Source organism: Misgurnus anguillicaudatus, chromosome 19, assembly GCF_027580225.2.
Source record: "Misgurnus anguillicaudatus chromosome 19, ASM2758022v2, whole genome shotgun sequence".
NCBI classification, from domain to species: domain Eukaryota; kingdom Metazoa; phylum Chordata; class Actinopteri; order Cypriniformes; family Cobitidae; genus Misgurnus; species Misgurnus anguillicaudatus.
In genome coordinates, this window is record NC_073355.2 from 2135818 (window position 1) to 2156395 (window position 20578).

At 39.7% G+C, this 20578-nt stretch overlaps 1 protein-coding gene and 1 long non-coding RNA gene across 5 annotated transcripts in view; one reads left to right on the forward strand and one right to left on the reverse strand.

Moving 5' to 3' along the window:
- prkcab (protein kinase C, alpha, b) overlaps positions 1–20578 on the forward strand; it is a 182853-nt gene that overhangs the window by 111695 nt on the left and 50580 nt on the right. For all 3 annotated transcript variants that reach the window (XM_055183447.2, XM_073856800.1, XM_073856801.1), the window contains exons 4-5: positions 5957–6068; positions 17365–17493. In XM_055183447.2, the coding sequence (XP_055039422.1) occupies positions 5957–6068; positions 17365–17493 (241 nt within the window). The remainder of the gene's footprint in view (positions 1–5956; positions 6069–17364; positions 17494–20578) is intronic.
- LOC129427165 (uncharacterized) lies at positions 8214–10004 on the reverse strand. Of its 2 annotated transcripts, XR_012359059.1 has the most exons (6): positions 9758–10004; positions 9626–9664; positions 9359–9443; positions 9207–9242; positions 8676–9022; positions 8214–8548 (listed from the first exon to the last, which is right to left on the reverse strand). It is a non-coding gene; the product is annotated as an uncharacterized lncRNA (long non-coding RNA). The 2 variants fall into 2 exon arrangements; XR_012359058.1 differs by having other exon boundaries at positions 8676–9443.

The window sequence follows — 20578 nt, forward strand, 5'->3', positions numbered from 1 at the left end:
CCCACTGCACATGTCGGGGTCAGAAAAGTCATTACAGCAGATTGAGTTGCGTATTATTCGGTATCGTCAAAAATGCCTACTTGCGTCGTGGGCTGCGAAAATCGCACCAGGTCTTCCGTTAAGTTTTCGCGATTCATGCAGAATCTCAAAAACAAAAAAATACAACATCTGCGGCTACAAGCAATTAACGTGCAGACTGGAACAATGCAAATATCAAAGAGGCTTGTGTTTGTAGTGCTCACTTCATTTCAGGTAAGTCATCATTTTTCAGCACTGTTAGATTAAATTATAAAGCCTGGATGGTATGAACAGGTTGACCCCATGCTGCTCGCGCACCCGAAAGTCATTCAATCTTTACAAACATTAAAGGGGTCTATAATGTTGAACACACATTCATTTCATCATTTAAGTACTCTGCGATTCGACATCTCTGTAATTTGGCCAGGATTTGGTGGGTTCACATATAATTCTTCAAGCTTTTTTACTTGTACTGTTTTTTTACTATCTTTTTGTTTTCGTCTGAGCAGCACAGCGCACACATACTGTACAAAGACGCATCCCTCTGCTTTCCTTCTGCAGCTTCAGGGATAACAAACCAGTGCGCCTTTACTTGTTGCTCGTTCTTTTTTTCAGCTTTTAAACATCCAATAAGTCTCTACTTGTCCATGTATCATGATTAATATTTATAATGTGCAGAACCTTTATGAGATCTTAAAATAATATAAACAGAAATTGTAAATTTGTTTGTTCCCTTGTTGTCGTCCACTCAACAGTGTGTCGATGACGACAATCTGGTCTGACTTGTGTGTAAAACGCCAATGAAATTTTAATAAAATTGCCGAATGGTATTTGCATACCAGTCTCCGCCCATGCTTGTGTGTATAAAATGGAGATGGCAAACGCCATTCACTGCTCTTACTCTTCGGAGCTCGCTGGTTTGGTTTCTCTTCCAGTAAATATGAAGTTTACTGTTGGCATGACGACGCGGCAGGGAATTCATCTTGCAAACATCCTCTAGGCACTTCAGCAAATTGTCAAAGCTTTGTCTAAAAGAGCAATTTTCGCAAAAAATTAACATTCAGCACGCCATGGTCATCCTGCACTGGACCAAGGCATTTAAACATCTGCACAAGGGTAGTTTGGACTCAGAGATGTTGCAGGAACCTCTGAGTCGAGCAATAGCCACTATGGTGGTCCAAGAGGGACATCTCTGGCTTTATTTTGCACAGATGATAGATGTCAAGAAGGTTTGCTTTCTCGTCATACCCATCTCGTGAATAAGGCTTTTTGGTATAAGGCTGTGAAACATGATCCCCTCAGCATGACCCGACCGATCGCTTCTAGCGATCGCCCATCCTTAGACGATTCCCCTGAGTCAGGACCTTATGTCTTAGGGGCAAAGTTCTGGCACCTGAGGCCAGACCTCTGGAAACTCCATGTCAGGCTTCTGGATGGGACGAAGATATCTTAGCGGGGCTTCAGCCTGCTGTGGCCAAAACCATCGCTCAGGCTAGAGCCTCTCCTACTAGGCGGCTCTATGCATTTAAGTGATGTCTTTTCTTGTCCTGGTGTCCCATGGGAGTACCCACAGGGGTGCGCCTTCAGTGTACAGGAGAAAGACGGTATCTCTCCTCCTTTTCATACAGTTTGCACAAAATGAGAATATTTGTTTTCAATTTCACTTACATAATTTAAAAGTAGACATTCCAAGCATTATGTAGACATTTATCTTTTGTTTGTATGACAAGTATTTGTTAAGTTAGTTAATTTTTCGGACGCATTTCTGAAAGCACTTCACCGAGGGAGAGAGAACAGAATGCGCATCATGTTTATTTTCTTAATTTTGCAAAAAAGCACAACATTCGGTTTTAGTTGGGAGTGGACAGAAAAAAATAGACACTTTAATGTTTATGATGTATAAATGATGTATAAATCATATCTGTATGTCCAAAATCAGCAGAGTAATCTAAGTCTCTTTGCGGAGTTATTGAAAAATAAAGAGTTTGTGGCGCCGCAGCACCCTCTCTTCTTCTTAGTAGAGTAGAGTCCTATACCAACATGGCCTTTCGGATGAATGGGTTGGTACCTCTCCATCATTGGCTTTCCGAGACAGACTGAGCGTAACCGTCTTTTTTGGTTCAGTATTTTTGTCTGAATTATGCCAGTACTGTGATTTATATCCAGTCATTTTTCTCATCTGTCTCACATAGATAGTGTTCCCCAGTGGTTTACCCGCTTCAATGTCTCCTCCACGTTGTGAGTTCTTGACACATTTTTTTGACATGTGTTCTCCCTATCAGGTAAGACCATTGGGCACCTCAGTGGGTGAGGTATGGTCTCCGTAGTGCCCCTTTTTATATCCTTTATTTTTGACACATTCCCAGTATACCTCAATACCATGAGGCTAAGTTGAACCCCCTTGCACTTAACTGGAAGGTTGTGATGTCATTTAGCGGGCAGTACGGTACGTTGTACCTGCCTATGCTTGCTTTATGGACGTCAAGACAGGGGTCAGAGTTGTGGTGTTTCACAAAGGCACCCCATACTGTCGTCATCGACACAACGTCGAGTGGACAACAGAAAGGGAACATCTTGTTATGTATGTAATCACGGTTCCCCGATGGAGGGAACGAGACGTTGTGTCCTCCGTGCTCCAACGCTGACCTACTCGTCTGACATAAGCCATTTCTGTTTTATACACGCAAGCGTGGGCGGAGACTGGTGTACAAAAACCATTAACGCAATTTCATTGAAATTTCATTGGCGTTTACACGTCATCGACACAACGTCTTGTTCCTTCCATCAGGGATCTGTGGTTACATACATAACCGAGACGTTTAATTTGGAATATATATTTTAGTGTCAAAAAAATGAATAAATATATATGCAGCAAATTTAAACTCCGAACGCATTAGCCTACCATCACATGAAAACTGGGTTAGAATGCAAAAATAGCCTTAATATAATTTGTCTTTAAAAACTAACATTTAAATAGATTTAATAAGTGAAGGATATATTTTTAATTAGAAACAAATGAATAAATAAATGTACCACAAATTGAAACACTTTAAAGGAAAATATCAATGGCAAAACACATGCTTACGGCTTTAGAGGTCAAAACACAACATAAATATGTCCTATATATTATATTAAAACGAATAAATAAATATCCTACAGCCAGGGCCGCCTTAACCTAATGTGAGGCCCCGGGGCTAAGAGGTTTTGTAGGCCCCCCATCCCCTCGATTTATTGTCTCATTTAAAAAAAAAAGAGTAATATCTAGGTAATCTACATCACAAAATGTGGTGATAATAAAACCAAAATGTGTGAAAGTTTATATGTTTATAAGCTTTATGTTTATATAGTTTTTGAAATATACAAATTTGGAGAAAATTGCCACTCACTAACTAAATGCTCACCACAGTTTTAAAAATATAAGAAGTTAAAGTTAGTTTTAAAGTGAAAATGCATTAATGATAACAAAAGCTAAGTCTTTATAGACAGAATCTTGTTTTTTAAACAGTTATTTATTTTGTAGGCTATTGAAGATATAGTATGCATTGTATTTAGTATTTATGCATACATAAGCATGTAAACTGAACAAGCATGAATTTGCACAAAACAGACAGGGAACATACCTGTATATAAGATCTTTAGATAAGGAGATTATAAATATGAACGGTGCTATCAGGGGATGATCATTTGAGATGGTCTTGTCGCGCTTTACTTTCTAAGCGTTGCACCTTTACCGTTGCGTCTCTATGTCGTTTTTCTAATCTAAACCAACAGATGATTGTACTGTGAGCTAACACTGATATAAACACGAGTAAACTTAAACTTTATAACAACTAACAGCATTATATGCGGGAACTCCTTTCTTTATTTAGCGGTTGAAGAGACTTCTGCATGCCAGAGAGTCAGCTTTACGAGCACAGAGAGAGCGAGCATGCGCGCGAAAGAAAGACCTGCACCTCACTAGTGCTTGTTATGAAATTTCAGAAATGACTCTTTCATTTGTTGGTGGATTATTTCCCGTTTCTCTGTCACACTCAGTCGAACGTGCAGGAATGTCAAGTTGACAACGCGCACTTAATGACATTACGCGGAATAGAAAAATCTGTTATGTCTGACATTTTATATCACAGTAAGTTACCACGGACCGATCAGCAGCCATGTAACGTGCAATTAAAGTGATTGACAGAAAACCTGACAAGTTACAAAACAATATGACTTTTTCAGCTCATCATGAACATGAACATGGGTGGCCCCTGAACTTGGGAGGCCCCTGGGCTTCAGCCCAGGTAAGCCCGTGAACTAAGGTGGCCTTGCCTACGGGGAATTGAAACATTTGAAGTAGAAAATTCTGTAGAAAATAATTAGGGCGACTGTTTTAAAATCTAATAAAAACTGTATTCAGAACGCAATTAACGGTGCATAAATAAAATATAAAGCAGAAAACTTAAAGACTAAAATAAAAACAATCATTTACCAGGCGTGAGTCTTATAAAAGTCTACTATAAGAATGGAACCCGAGTTTGTCCGTGTTGTCAGGAAAAACTAAGCTCTGTATCCTGAAGGGAGTGACGCCAATCCATGCGTCTTTACGAACCTCCGAGCTGATCCGTGCTTGAGGAGACAGTTCCACACAAACAAACACTTAAATATGTGCCTGATAATGGCACACGTTAGTTAACATAAGCACTGTGCTAGCGGACATGGTTAACAGTGTATCATATACTGCTTATATTTAAAAAATATTTAAACTATATTAAAAATGATTGGAACCAGCCTCTCTTGGTCGACTAATGATTAGTCGACTATTAGGGGACAGCCCTAATATAAAGTAAATATACACAGCAGACGGCGTGCAACAAAGCGGGACACTGATATTATTATGTGTAAAAAATGTCTGTATAGACATTTGTGCTTGTGTCCATTGAAGTGAGTGCATGAAAACACAGTAGAATACTCTTGTGCTTTTGTTAAACTCTAAAAATATGTCAAGTATTTGATACCGTGAACTTTGAAGATTTTCATCAGACGCAGCCTGGGAACAGGACTTCATTCCCCAATGGACTCGGAAACATGTGAATCCTGACTCGGGAAAACTGCCTAAAGTTGGCCAATCAGATTAGAATTTTAACATTATGTTTTTTCTCTTCATATTTTTGTGTGTAGGATTTGTGCTGTCCAAACCTGAGGCTAATAACTAACATCTGTTCATGAAAGAGTTATTTTAGTTTTTGTGGGGGGGGGGGGGGTAACGCATTTAGTCACTGACGTGGCTCTTGAAATGAAATATGATGTAAGTGATATAGAAACTTGAGTAAAAACACTGTGTATGTTTGTTCTGAATCTGATCTCTAACAAAAGTCCTTTAAAAATGCAATTATCTCAGCTTTTTGCTCACAATTTGGTATTTTTTAAGAAACCTACCCATATTTGAGAGGTGATAAAAGAGAACAAATATCTTTCAGCAGAGGGTCTGTTCTTTCATTTGATATATTGTTTGTTTATTTTGAAGGGGACATATCATGAAAATCTGACTTTTTCCATGTTTAAGTGCTGGGTCCCCAGTGCTTCTATCAACCTAGAAAATGTGAAAAAGATCAACCCAGTAACTTTGGTTTTGGTAAACCATTCTCTGCAAGCATGTAAAAAAATAAGTCATTGAAATTTGGCTCCCCTTGTGATGTCAGAAGGGGAAAATACCGCCCCTTAACACATGCACTAACAATGCCACTGCCATTTAGTGCAGAGATCAGCTCATTTGCATTTTAAATTGCATAAATTATTAAAAGTCTTGTGAAATGTCCCCTTTAAAGAAGACATTTTTCTGGAAGGAATTAAACTTCTGGGAAAATCATAAAAAATGTTGCCGCTGGCTGGCAACTGCTGGCATGGAAAGAGTTAAAAAGCCCTGGAAATAAGATGTTTTTCTTCCACTTTCTTGCAGGACCCCAGAAGCAAGCACAAGTTTAAGATCCACAGCTACGGGAGTCCCACCTTCTGTGATCACTGTGGGTCACTGCTGTACGGTCTCATACACCAGGGGATGAAATGCGACAGTGAGTGGAAACCTCTTATTGTGCCCAGGGTGGATGTCGCCCTTTAACACCCATCCACAGCAGCGTTTCTTAATCAGATCTGCGTGAACCTGTAACAAAATCAAAGTGAACTGGTTTTAGATCAGTGTGAAAGGCCAGCCCCTGCCTCAGGCCTGTCTCACACTGCTGTCCATGTGCCAGACTTCTTTCTCTCAGGTCCCTAATGAGGTCAGATGGGATCAAGCGTGTATTTTACATACTTTATGATGTCTCCTTCATTTTCCTGTTACTCAGTCCCTATCCAGCGCCGTGGCTCTTAAGGGAATATTATCGCAGGTTTTAATGAGAACAGATTGAAGTAAATGTATGTGGGAATAGCAGCATGCTGGTTAATTACATCTTTGCAATCTGCTCACCAAAAGGGTTTCAGTTTTCACATGTCTTCATCCTCTGTATCACACCCTTACACACACACACACTTTCTCTGCCATGGCTCTTGGGACACTGTCAAGTTAGCAAGTAAGGCAAAAAGCTTTGGAACTTTTCTGATAGTGAAGCTACTGTGTGTAAAGGTTTGGATGCACCATTATTTTGGAAAATATCCTAATCTAGGATTTCAAGTTGTGCTCACTATTAAAAAAAAACTTCAACAGGGTTTTGTTGGGTTAGGGGTAAGATACTGTAGACACATTGAAAACCATTGTGTCTTTAAGAGGTCCTCGTATAAGATATACTTTATAAAGGTCCTAATACGTATGTATCATTTATGTACAGAATAGATACCTTTGTGGTACAGTCCTTCACAGGTCCAAAAATTTGAACCCGAAGAGATTCGTGAATGTGCTACGGGTGACCATCTAATATTTGAAAGTTGGACCCGGACCGAGAAATGCCATAAATTTAATACCTGAATACCTGACTTTAATGCATATAATTCATATTTATATTTTATTCCTCTCTTGCCGATTAAAAGAGCTTAATCCACTCATTATTACTTCCTTGTCCAGGTGACGCATGACTTTACATTATAGCTCTGCTTTTTATATCTTGAGTCAGCTTACGTGATAATGACTGTTTGTTCATTTGAACTATAATAATGAAAGCTTGTTCAGTGCAGTGAACAGATTACGTGACATTAGCAATATATAGTTTTTGCTAATAGCGCAGTAACAGCATACTTGGAAGTCTGAGCTTGTCTAATGAAATGACAGATCTTACATCTGATCTTAAATAAATAACAGACAATCAGGTTTTTTGGAATATTTCATATATTCTTGTTCTTGTAAAGCTTGGTTATTAAGATGTAAACATTGCTAATAAATGTTTTAACAAAACAGTCAATTATAAACAAAGTTAAAGTTGTCGAATTGAAGGTACAAACGTTTACGTTGTTTTTTAAAACCATCTTTAATTCTGGCATTGGCTTGAAATAGAATTGTTTAGGGTCGAATGATCATAACGTTATTTATACATTTGTAAAAGCATGTAAATACATTAATGCATTGATACAGTCGTCTGCTTCTGTGCCACATGTGCAGCGCTAAGAAAAATGAAGGTTGCCCTACACTCTTAAGAAAAATGGTTCTATATAGTACCAAATAAGGGTTCTTCAGCTTGTAACAATAGCAGCACCCTTTCTGGTACTATATAGAACCCTTTTTTAGATGGTTCTATATAGAACCTTGCCTTGAAAAAGTGCTAAATAGAACCTCAGTGGTGCTATAAAGAACCCTTTCATTTATCAGCAGTCAGGAGGATTATTTTTTATTTGTTTTTTTCTTATTTATAGCACTTTATAAGGTTTAACAGTTTAAAAACAGAATTGCAAGACATCAGAACATACTTTTATTTTCACTTTTTCATTACATGAGGTGTCATACAATAATAAATATGTGCATTAAAATCACAATCAGAATAAATATATTAATTATTATGCAAATATAACAAATCACTACTCAAATAAGATATGGCTGTTAAATAACAGCTTCAATATTAAATAAATTAACAATAAAATTTGGCAATTAAAATCATTTTAAATAGACAACAATTACATGAAATCAATAAAATCATGACATGCAACATCAAAACATGCATATGATAATAAATCCTGAATATTAACATATTATTGACATTACATTCAGATGTATACATTTTACCACAAACAGATCGATGATATATAATACAAATGAATGGGATGTTTATAATGCATTATTAACTGTAAAAATAAAATACAATAGGATTGTGTCAATCTTTGTAGAATCTCACCAAAAAAGTCCATATTATTTTCTTTACGGGATCATCCAATACTCCAATACTCCATCTAATGTTCTTTGTTTTGTTGCAATGATGCTGAACATTTAGTCAGATAAGAGTAAGATAAGAAATGGTCTGCTATTGTCATGTTGATCTTGAGACGCAGGCTGTGAATAACACAGATCTCCATCACCTGGCTGTGGTCATCATCATACAAGGTTGAGCATCAGGCTGAACAAGATTTGGATCTGTTGGAGATGGGAGAAAGGATAAGACATGGAGACAAAACAAGTTAATATTAGCCTGGAGTTTGCTTACATACTGTATGTAAAACATGATTTGACAGAAGTTTTAATATGACTCTGCTCAAGATACCTGTTTTGTCAGTAAATAGGTGAGTGCTTGGTGAAAGATTTATTTATAAATTGAATTCACTCAATTAACATAAATCACTGTTATCAAGCCAATGGCAGACCTGCAGAGCTTCACTCACGATCCCCCTACAACAGATAGACAAAAATAATTCTGTTATCACAAGTAAATGTGCCACAAGATCACACACACAATCTCCAAAATGTTTAAACGGTAAATAACTATTATTTTAATGCCAGCATTGAAAGTAACATGCATACATCACCTTTAAAAACAGGATGTGTCTTTCATATCAAGCAGTCATACGCACTGCCTTCACTCCCAGTAAGTTTACCTCACATATGAAAACTCTGAAATATCAATAAAAAAACTAAACACATGTTGTACCACATTCTTTTCATAATTAGTTTAATAAACTTAATGTAAAATATACATGTATATGCTTTATAACAAACACTATAACAAATCATTATCCTAAGTCATTGTTAAAGCAGAGTCCCTAAAATATATCATTTAAAACAATATGAAGATTACCTGCTTTAAAGGGAATAAAGCTTACAGTATGTTGACCTGTTATAAAAGAAATAAAGTACATCAAAAACACACAAAACCTCAATTTACAAAATGTTTAAACAGTAAAAATTATTATTTTAATGCCAGGATTGAAAGTAACATGCATACATCACCTTTAAAAATAGAATGTGTCTCTCATATCAAGCGGTCATACGCACTGCCTTCACTCCCAGCAAGATTACCTCACATTTAAAAACTCTGAAATATCAATAAAAAAACTAAACACATGTTGTACCACATTCTTTTCATAATTAGTTTAATAAACTTAATGTAAAATATACATGTATATGCTTTTAACTATTTTAACACTTTAACCAATCATTATCCTAAGTCATTGTTAAAGCAGAGTCTCCTATCATTTAAAACAGTATGAAGCTTACCTGCTTTAAAGGGAATGAAGCTTACAGTATAAAGTTTACCTGTTATAAAATAAATAAATTACAATAAGAACACACAAAACTTTAGTTTTTAAAATGTTTTAACAGTAAATGATGATTATTTTCCTCTCTTACCTGTTTGTGTTGTTAGTCTGCAGGCAGTTCAGCAGGACTGATGATTCAGGGCTTTTACAGGTGAAAATAATCAGGACTAATAACTGACTAAATTTAAAATCAAAAAAGGAGGGAAATAAAGAACCCTTTTGCCAAGACAAAGAACCATTTCAGCAAAAAATGGTTCTTCAGTAAGCTATGGTTCTATATAGAACCTTTACCATCGTTTCAGAACCTTTGAAGAACCTTTTTTCTTAAGAGTGTATTCGCTTTAGCACCTGCACCCTAAAAACTGTCTGCGCAAGGCCCTTTATATTATTGTTAACAAACATGCGTATGGCTATTGCATATTAATAGCACAGGGGAAGGACTATCTTTAATTTAAAGTTAACAAAAGTAAAAGACTGGGTATAATGTTTGACATTTATGAGATGTCAAAGGCAGCGCTATCTAATCTGGAGCAAAGCATCAATCTATGGAGTCCAAACAGTGTTTTAGGACACCGGGTCTTTCTTTTCATTACTCCTATCTGCAAGTTTCTTTGGAAACATCACGGTTCAGAGTAAACACTTAAAGCGCTCGGCCTTTTAAGATTGAGCTGAAATGTTCGCTTCCAAATGGAGTTTGCACACAGTGTGTAACCAATACAGTAATGGATCAGTAATTTGCTTTACATACTATGTAATGTGCTTAGATTATGATTGTATTGTTAATTGATAATAATGTTACTGTAAAAATGTAGACTACAAACACCCAGACTTTCAGTCAACCAACTCTGACTAAAACTAACAAGGACATTTGACATATGAAGAGTTTCGTTGCAAAACGAGATAACCAGCGTTTTTTTATTGTTCAGAAATCTCGTTTTTTGGTTGTGCATTCCAATTAATTTCAATTCAACTGCAGTTGGTTTGTTTTGATTTAAACCTTCATAACTTAAAAAATGCAGCTAAGTAGCACCATAAAACAAAATAATAACATGATAACATAATAATAAACATGTTTTGACAAAAATGTTAAAAAATGGATTTATCTCGTTTTGCAACGAAACTCTTCATATGTCTAGGAATAAACCTAAATTTAAGAATAACTGAGTACACCTAGAATTTGAATTGACATTCAAAACAAGTTTCAGGAGCCAATAGAGTCTGGACATCCTTGCACATTGCATTGTGGGAAGTGGTTGCAACGGTTTCCTGTAACTAGTACTGTCATGGTTCTGCCATCTTGTCCTTTGTTTAATCTAGTCTTGTGGCAGAATCATGACAGACCCATGTTTTTTGTGGGTTCACGTGGTCTCAGTATTGGTTTACTAGACCACGTGTTCCCTGTGTCTTGTCTCTTTTACCCCGCTCCCTTGTTGTTCTCATCTTCATTGTTTAACTCCTGTCACCTGTTGCCCTCATTAGTTGTCCTCTATTTAAGATCCTTGTGTTTGTTGTCCTGTGCTTGTGCATTTGTTCCAAATAACTGTGAGTACGCTGTATCAGTAAAGTCTAGTCTAGTAGTGTTTATTGTCAAGTTCATTGTGTAGTGTCACCCTGTTTAGTGTTAAGTGTAGTTATAGTCTAGTCTTGTTTAGTGTTCACTTCCTCTGTTTTAGTATCTTGTTTATATTATTTTGCCCCCTCGTGGGTTTTGTTTTCTGTTTTGTTCATAATAAAAGTCTTCAGTGTTCATCCCTCTGTCTGCACTTGGGTTCATCTACCACCATCATAACAGAATGCACAAGCCTCAACAGAACAGGCTGACCTTGAACTGTGGTGGCAGTCGATTGCCGCCGACATGAAGATGGGCAGGGCCCCATTTCCTCCCCAGCAAGAGAGGACCCTGAGGGGGTATGCTCGGGATGTGGAAGCGAGGAGGGTTTTGTTGCCAGAGACCCTCCTCAATTCCTACTTTATCGCGGGTCTCAACGTCCCTCCTCCCTTGCCTGAACGGGAGGGGCTGATCCGACGCACGTTTCGTGAGGTCGTGGACCAGTTGTGTCGGGAGGAGCTTCAGGTTCCCACCAGGGCTTTACCATCTGCCACGCTGCCATCTATCCCGGAGGGACTTATCTTGGGAGTGTTGGCGCCCGGCGACCCAGAACGTTCCCCTCCAGCCCCAGAGAGCTCCTCCCCACCAATGTCGCTTCATGGTAAGCGTGAGAGGAGGGTATCATGGGAGTCGCCGTCTGAGGGGTCCTCTTTGGAGCCGGCTGCTCCCACCACTGTCCTCACCTCACCTGCCACAGCATCTGCGCCACGCCCGAGAAGGAAAAAGAAGAGGAGCTAACTTTTTTGTTCCCCCGCCTTCCACTTTACCTGGACTTCCTCCTTTTGTGAACTCTGTTTTGCCTCCGCCCCCCCTCCCTTGTTTGTTGTTTTTATTGTGTCATCCTAACCCCTTTGTTTTGTATTCTTGCCTGCCATTGATTTCATTTGTCATGTTTTCCTGGTGTCTGTCTATCTGTCAGTCTGTCTTGTCCCGTGTCTAGTGTTCCCCTGGGGAGCGTCTGGAAGCTGCTCCTTTAGGGGGGATTCTGTCATGGTTCTGCCATCTTGTCCTTTGTTTAATCTAGTCTTGTGGCAGAATCATGACAGACCCATGTTTTGTGTGGGTTCACGTGGTCTTAGTATTGGTTTACTAGACCACGTGTTCCCTGTGTCTTGTCTCTTTTACCCCGCTCCCTTGTTGTTCTCATCTTCATTGTTTAACTCCTGTCACCTGTTGCCCTCATTAGTTGTCCTCTATTTAAGATCCTTGTGTTTGTTGTCCTGTGCTTGTGCATTTGTTCCAAATAACTGTGAGTACGCTGTATCAGTAAAGTCTAGTCTAGTAGTGTTTATTGTCAAGTTCATTGTGTAGTGTCACCCTGTTTAGTGTTAAGTGTAGTTATAGTCTAGTCTTGTTTAGTGTTCACTTCCTCTGTTTTAGTATCTTGTTTATATTATTTTGCCCCCTCGTGGGTTTTGTTTTCTGTTTTGTTCCTCCCCACCAATGTCGCTTCATGGTAAGCGTGAGAGGAGGGTATCATGGGAGTCGCCGTCTGAGGGGTCCTCTTCGGAGCCGGCTGCTCCCACCACTGTCCTCACCTCACCTGCCACAGCATCTGCGCCACGCCCGAGAAGGAAAAGGAAGAGGAGGGGGTTAACTTCGCCGCCGGCACAGCCTCTGCCACCGCTGCAGCCCCTGCCGTCTGCGCAGCCACCGCTGCAGCCCCTGCCGTCTGCGCAGCCACCGCTGCAGCCCCTGCCGTCTGCGCAGCCACCGCTGCAGCCCCTGCCGTCTGCGCAGCCACCGCTGCAGCCCCTGCCGTCTGCGCAGCCACCGCTGCAGCCCCTGCCGTCTGCGCAGCCACCGCTGCAGCCCCTGCCGTCTGCGCAGCCACCGCTGCAGCCCATGCCATCTGCGCAGCCACCGCTGCAGCCCCTGCTGTCTGCGCAGCCAACAACAGCGCCCCCTGTCACGGTCCCTGTCTCGTCTCCGCTGCCGGACGCAGCGCCCCCTGTCACGGTCCCTGTCTCGTCTCCGCTACCGGACGCAGCGCCCCCTGTCATGGTCCCTGTCTCGTCTCCGCTGCCGGACGCAGCGCCCCCTGTCATGGTCCCCGTCTCGTCTCCGCTGCCGCGCGCAGCACCCCCTGTCATGGCCCCTGTCTCGTCTCCACTGCCGGCTGCAGCGCTCCCTGTCTCACCGGCGCCATCAGCTGCTTCCTCCCGTGCACCATCGTCCTGTTTGTCTGCCTGGTCCCCTGCCTCTGTCTCAATGTCCTCCCTGAACTCTCTCCCCTACCCAGTGAGTCCTGGCTCGCCCTCGTCTGCTCCCTTGTCTGCCCCCACCTTGCCCTGGAACCCTGCTTTGCCTCCTTTTGTTCCCCTTACCAAATCTGCATCCCCCACCAAGCCTGTTGCCTCCAAGATCCCCACCAAGCCCACCCCGACTCCTCGTTCCAAGCCCTCTGCCACCCCTGAACCTAAGCCTCCTTCCCCACCTAGTCCCTCCCAGCCTGGACCACCTCCTGTGAACTTTTTTGTTCCCCCGCCTTCCACTTTACCTGGACTTCCTCCTTTTGTGAACTCTGTTTTGCCTCCGCCCCCCCCTCCCTTGTTTGTTGTTTTTATTGTGTCATCCTAACCCCTTTGTTTTGTATTCTTGCCTGCCATTGATTTCATTTGTCATGTTTTCCTGGTGTCTGTCTATCTGTCAGTCTGTCTTGTCCCGTGTCTAGTGTTCCCCTGGGGAGCGTCTGGAAGGTGCTCCTTTAGGGGGGGATTCTGTCATGGTTCTGCCATCTTGTCCTTTGTTTAATCTAGTCTTGTGGCAGAATCATGACAGACCCATGTTTTGTGTGGGTTCACGTGGTCTTAGTATTGGTTTACTAGACCACGTGTTCCCTGTGTCTTGTCCCTTTTACCCCGCTCCCTTGTTGTTCTCATCCTTCATTGTTTAACTCCTGTCACCTGTTGCCCTCATTAGTTGTCCTCTATTTAAGATCCTTGTGTTTGTTGTCCTGTGCTTGTGCATTTGTTCCAAATAACTGTGAGTACGCTGTATCAGTAAAGTCTAGTCTAGTAGTGTTTATTGTCAAGTTCATTGTGTAGTGTCACCCTGTTTAGTGTTAAGTGTAGTTATAGTCTAGTCTTGTTTAGTGTTCACTTCCTCTGTTTTAGTATCTTGTTTATATTATTTTGCCCCCTCGTGGGTTTTGTTTCTGTTTTGTTCATAATAAAAGTCTTCAGTGTTCATCCCTCTGTCTGCACTTGGGTTCATCTACCACCATCATAACAAGTACTCTGAATAGTTTTTGATAAGAGTACTTGGTATTTTTACCAAAAGTACTTTTAAAAAGCAGGGGTCGGTTGCACCAGCTGGGTGTAAACCCAGTCGTAAGACTACTCTGTATGTAAACTGCGCTTTATGTCCTACGTGGAATTTACAACTGTTCCACAATTTAGGTGTAGCACACGTCTGAGACTACATTTTACGTCTAGTTAGAGGTAGGTGTGAGTATAAAGTGTTGACTTGTTTCTATGTCAAAAATAGAGCTAATTAAATTATGGAGACATTGGCGCGTCTAATGCACAGAATACTCGAGCAGTGGGCTTTCATGCATGACACAATGAGAGACCGCACCAATAAATTCTTATCTATCATAAAATAAACTTTAATTTAATTTTGTTTTAAACCAGAACTGTTAGAATTAATCTGCAAATCGTTTAGTTAATGTGCAGGTTTGATGAGTCTGTACGTGACGCAAGCATCTTGGGGGAAAGCTCTCTATTGTCATCTATTAGCTGGCGGCAGTAAATGTGCATTTATAACCTTAGTAACCAAATAGAGTCTCAATATCTCTGCGTTTAACAAATTGAGACTTTATTTAGTAGATGTGCATACACTGAGCGTACCTGCGCCTGGTCCTAGTTTCAGATGGTGCAACAGGTGTAAATATTTTTTATAAAGCTGGACATAACTAAGCCCGAAATATGGCTTACAGACAACTTCTTTACATCCAACTGCTGCAACTGGCCCCAGTACTTTTTCTTGTCATTTGAGTATTATTTCATTTAACAGTACTGTAAGTACACATTGTTTGTACTCTTTCCACCACTGCCTAAAATATGCTGGGTTATTTTTAACCCATTGTTGAGTCAAATATGAACTTTTCCTGGGTTTATTTCAATGTAATTTTTTTGATTGTAGGGGAGAACCGAGGCAAAAGTTTGGGCAGGACGAAAGTAACAAAGCGATTTTCTCCGAGCCCTGATAACATTTGCATCCCAAACTACGACAGCATCTTAAGCACACAACCCCTGACAGACCTGACAAATATCACGTTATTTACTCACCGTTTTCTGCGTGTAGATCCAGAAAGGTGTTTTCAACCATGTAAAGTCATTTTCAAAAGCAGTCATTTTTGTTCTTATAACGCGTTGTGTTTCTCGTTTCATGTGTTAAAGTACTGATCAATCTACAGGTTATTTAGTGCCATAGATATGTACACTAGATGTCGCCTTGGCTACGGCAGTTCATTGGGCCGAATGCGTCAAACAGAGCCGCCATCTTGAAACAGGGGAATCCCGCATCAGCGTCATTGTAGGCAATGGTGTAACGGAAATAAAATCACCATAAATCATCATGAATGCGATTTTCTTCGTTTTCTTTTGGTTCGTTCAACAGTCAGACACGTATTTAGCATTGGGTGAAGAAAAAAATTCAAGTTTTAAAATTTTGAAAATCTACTTTTTCTAACCATAATGCATAGTGCTAGTAGGTCTAACATCCATACGCAGCACAAAAGTCCGGCATCGTCCATGAATTCGAAGTACAGGCGGAGATAGCAGCTTTACCTAGATACTTCCTATGACAAGACCCCTGTTCCAAGATGGCGGCGGTTTTGACGCATGCTCAGAACCCTAAGGCGACATCTAGTGTATATATATCTATGATTTAGTGCTCTAACACATCCTGAACTTTGACCTCTCTGAGTTTTTCAAAATAAAAGTAAATTGTGTTTAATGTGAGGAGAACCTGTCGGGATGAAAGTAACACTTGTTAGTTTAGTCTCGCTGCTTATACTGTTGTATATGTTGAAAATTGATATTATTCTAATTTGATTTAATTACTGTTCAAAAATGTTTTTATTCTCAACAATTTAACTTTTGAAACATTTGATAAAACTGAAATTTAAAATGTAATTTCATAATTTTTTTTTACAAAGATAAATTACAAAATATGTTTGCAGTTACATATGAACAAGGTCATAGTCATGTATAATTAATAAAAACACGTGTAACACAAAAATCTATCTTGTTTTGTTGTGTTACTTTCGTCCCTGCAGGTGGGGTCAAAAGTAAGAATTCATTACTTATGTTTAAAGTGAAATTAGTCTGAAGTCGTTTTACATTTATTCAAAATTCTACCTGGTATTGATAGACCACACTTGTGAGTTATTGACCACAGCAAAAAAATATCTCTGTCTATAACATTAACAAGTTTTTCTGAAAAATGGTACTTTCGCCCCCGCTCTCCCCTACACACATTTAGGTATAAAGGTGTCCTTTTTGAAAGTGTACCACCCCAGTGATCGCTTTTCTATCTTTTTCTGAGACCAACTAACTTTCATACAGAAAACGTCTTGGTTACGGATGTAACCCTCGTTCCCTGAAGGAAGTGAACGGAGACATCACGTCATGACCAACGAATTGGGAACCGATCTGCGATGATCTCCTTTGAGAAATGCCAATGAACTTGGCATGCAGGTATTTGCATCTGCTGGCACCGCTCCGTGGGTATTTCATGCGGAGCAGGTGCATTACCAAATCAGCTATATTATTTGCTGAGAAAGCCGAGCATCAGTGCCCGGTAACAGCAATGGTGGCGACGGGACCTGACGTCTCCGTTCCCTTCCTTCACGGTTACATCCGTAACCGAGACGTCCCTTTCAGTCGGTCACTGGACGATTTAACAGCACTGGACATGGATAAAATCAAAATCCTACACCCTACTTTTTTTCTATGTTATATATCACGTTTTAACTAGAAGTGTGTTGGATTAAAAGAAAAAGAGTTTGTGAACATCACATCCTGTTTAATTCTGTATCATTTACACATGATTCTCTGTTATTGTTTTACTTTTACTCTCAGCCTGTGATATGAACGTTCATAAGCAGTGTGTGATGAATGTGCCAAGCCTGTGCGGTACAGACCACACTGAACGCAGAGGACGACTCTTTCTTACCATTGAGGTCAGCGGAGACCGACTCCATGTCACAGGTTAGTAAGAAAAAATTCACTGAGAATACCCCTGATATTAGTAAATATCATTAATAATATCTATATAAATATCATTCTTTTTAAAATACTCTGATATTGATGAAAGTGAGGAGATGCTAAAAATTTTTGGTTAGAATTGTCAGACTTTGTTTTTAAATTTGTTAATTTCAACTATTCCTTTAAAGGTTCTCTAAGCGAATTCACGCGTTTTAGACCATAAAACATTTTTTGTTACATACAGCAAACATCTCCTCACTATCTGCTTGCTTCCTGTCCGCTGATCAAACAGTAAAAAACGCGATCTCTGTAGACAGCCCAGCCTCCACAAACTGCAATAATAACAAACTGGCCAAACCTACACCAGAAACCATAACAAAGTGTTCTAGCCAATAAACGGCAAGAAGGATTTGGGGGTTGGGTTTGGGCACGTTCATGAAAGCACGGAAGGGAGGGGGAAGGGGAGGAGTTAACTACGCTCAGTTTGTTTGAAAACACATTTCAAAAATCAACACACAGATTCACTTAGAGAACCTTTAAATTAAGATGTTATAATGTATTATTAAAACAAAGTTAACAAAGATCTTGAATACATTGTTAATTTACTAATATTGCTAGCGAAATTGTATATACATAAGTAAAAATGTTTACATTCATCCCCAATTCATATGTTGTTTTTTGTGAAACTTTAGGTCATCTCTGAAAATGTTAAATAACACAAATCGTTGACATGCTTGATAAAATCTTTGCATCCCCTATTGAAAATGAATGTAATGTAATATTTCTATTATTTTGTACTCTTGTGTACTATGCTGACTCTCTCAGTTGTTGTGTAAATTAAATGAAAAAGAAAAACATTTGATGAATATTGATCAGCATACTGTACACAAGTAGATAAATAGTGTATCCCAGTTAAATAGGATGCTTGTGTATATACAGTACATGTGTACAGTGTCAGGATAAGCAAACTGGTGATGGGGTCAAGGTTGAGCTGTTTGGCATGATCCACATTGCCTCTGCTGGTTGATGCTGTAACTTCACCATTCTGTATTAAAAATACTTTCTCTCTTCATCGCTCTTCGAAAAACATTTTTGATTATAGATCTAAGTGTATTTTCTTTATTTAGTTATAGAAATGATTTGTCTTTATAATTGTTGTGTGAAAATGTGAAGTAGGTGAAGGGTTTCTGTGATGGTTAGGGAATGGGGTAGGTAAGGGTAATAGAATACAGTTTGTACAGTATAAAATGCATTACGTCTATGGAATGTCCCCACAAAACATGGAAACCAGAATGTGTGTGTGTGTGTGTGTGTGTGTGTGTGTGTGTGTGTGTGTGTGTGTGTGTGTGTGTGTGTGATGTCATGGTGTCACAGTCAGGAGTGGGTCAGTCATGTATGCCAAGCTGCACCTGCTCCAAAACCCTGAGCTCAATGAGCTGTGTGAATATCATCTCTGTTTCCAGACATACTAAAGTCATACTGATACACTACACACCAGAGATGGGGACTCGAGTTTGAGACTCGGACTCGAGTGCGACTCGACCCTCAAAGACTTCAGACTCGACTCGGACTCGAGCCGCGCGACTCGTGAACAATGTTTATTTTTAGGAAACGTCTGATGAGCTCGCTGTCATAGCTCCCTCCGTTACCTACAACCTGCCCATGACGGAACACGTGACGTATTTGCTCCGCGCGCGCGGCCGCGAACATACATGTCGACTGTACCTGCAGGCAGCTGCTGCTGTGGCATTTATCTGAAGCTTTGGGTGGTGCTGTGACGGATCCGCGGGTCGGCTCGCATGCGATTTGCGGATTAATATGCAATTTAAATAGGGTAAGTTTATCATTAACGTGTTTCTAAGGCTTGCAATTGTTTCAATGGTTAAACAATTTAACCGCAAAAAGGCGCTCAAGTGAGCAGATTTCTGTACGCACATTCGGTTAAGTGTATCTGGTCCAGCTCCAGTCAGGTTTCAGAAAGTTTACAGTTTGTTTTAAGTTTAAGCTTACAACAAGGATTAGCTGTTTCTAGACCATTGTTTTTCATTTATCATGTCCCTCTGATTTTAGTGTTTGGTTATGGTTAGGCTTTGGATTTGGGGTCGGTTTAGGTTTTATTTAGAAAAATGTTGTCCTTGGGTCAACACAATATGTTGCCCTGAGGACATCAACCACTTGGCAAAATCAGTTCGAGCATAGTCCATTAACATACATTTGCTGAATAGAACAATGAAAAACAACGTAACGTTTTTATGTGAAGCAACTGGTGCATCTTCTTCCTGAAGCGCTGTTTGGAATTCGCCCTCTGCCTGTGTTTGAGCACGCGTTTAAGTCCCCTCAGTAGTGTACATACAGAGAGAAGTGTTTCAAAAGTTAAGCCAACATAAAATCTTTCTTTTCTTGACAAGGCACATACACGCAAAATGATCTCAAAGTATTCTTTTTCTAATAACATTTTTTTGTTTATGTCTTAAGAAACCAGTCAGAAACCAGTCTGGCCTTATTTGTTCTTAATAAAGAGACAGTAACCTCAATTAACCTACTTAAGTCTGTGTCATTTATGTTAATCAAACAACCCAAGACAAACAGAAAATAACTTCTATAGCTCAAAAATAATAATAATATTAAATTTGTACAATAAAGACAGTGTTATTATCCATTTAATTTAATTTCTGTACCTAATGCTAATTTTAGACCTTACTTAATGTGCAACTTTGTTTTTTTTTATAAATGTTTATAATTTCTTTATTTGTTATTAGGGGTGTGACGAGATCTCGTGCGACGAGATCTCGCGAGATTAAACATGTATCGCGAGATTAAGTGTGTCTCGCGAGATTTCTTGTGTAGGTGAAATTCTGGCCGTTTCTCAAATAAAAGACTGCATCCTTCGGAGGTCGCATTTTTAAACTGCATTTACTTCATAAAGACTGTCTTATTAGAGACTACTAACAATTATAAAGTTTACTAATAATTTAGTTAATCGCAAATTGTTGTAATATGCTCACGACTTGCGAATGTAATGCTCAGTTAATTATCTGAAATAAACCTTAATGACGTATGCAGCCTGCATATGCGACCTCCGGAGGAT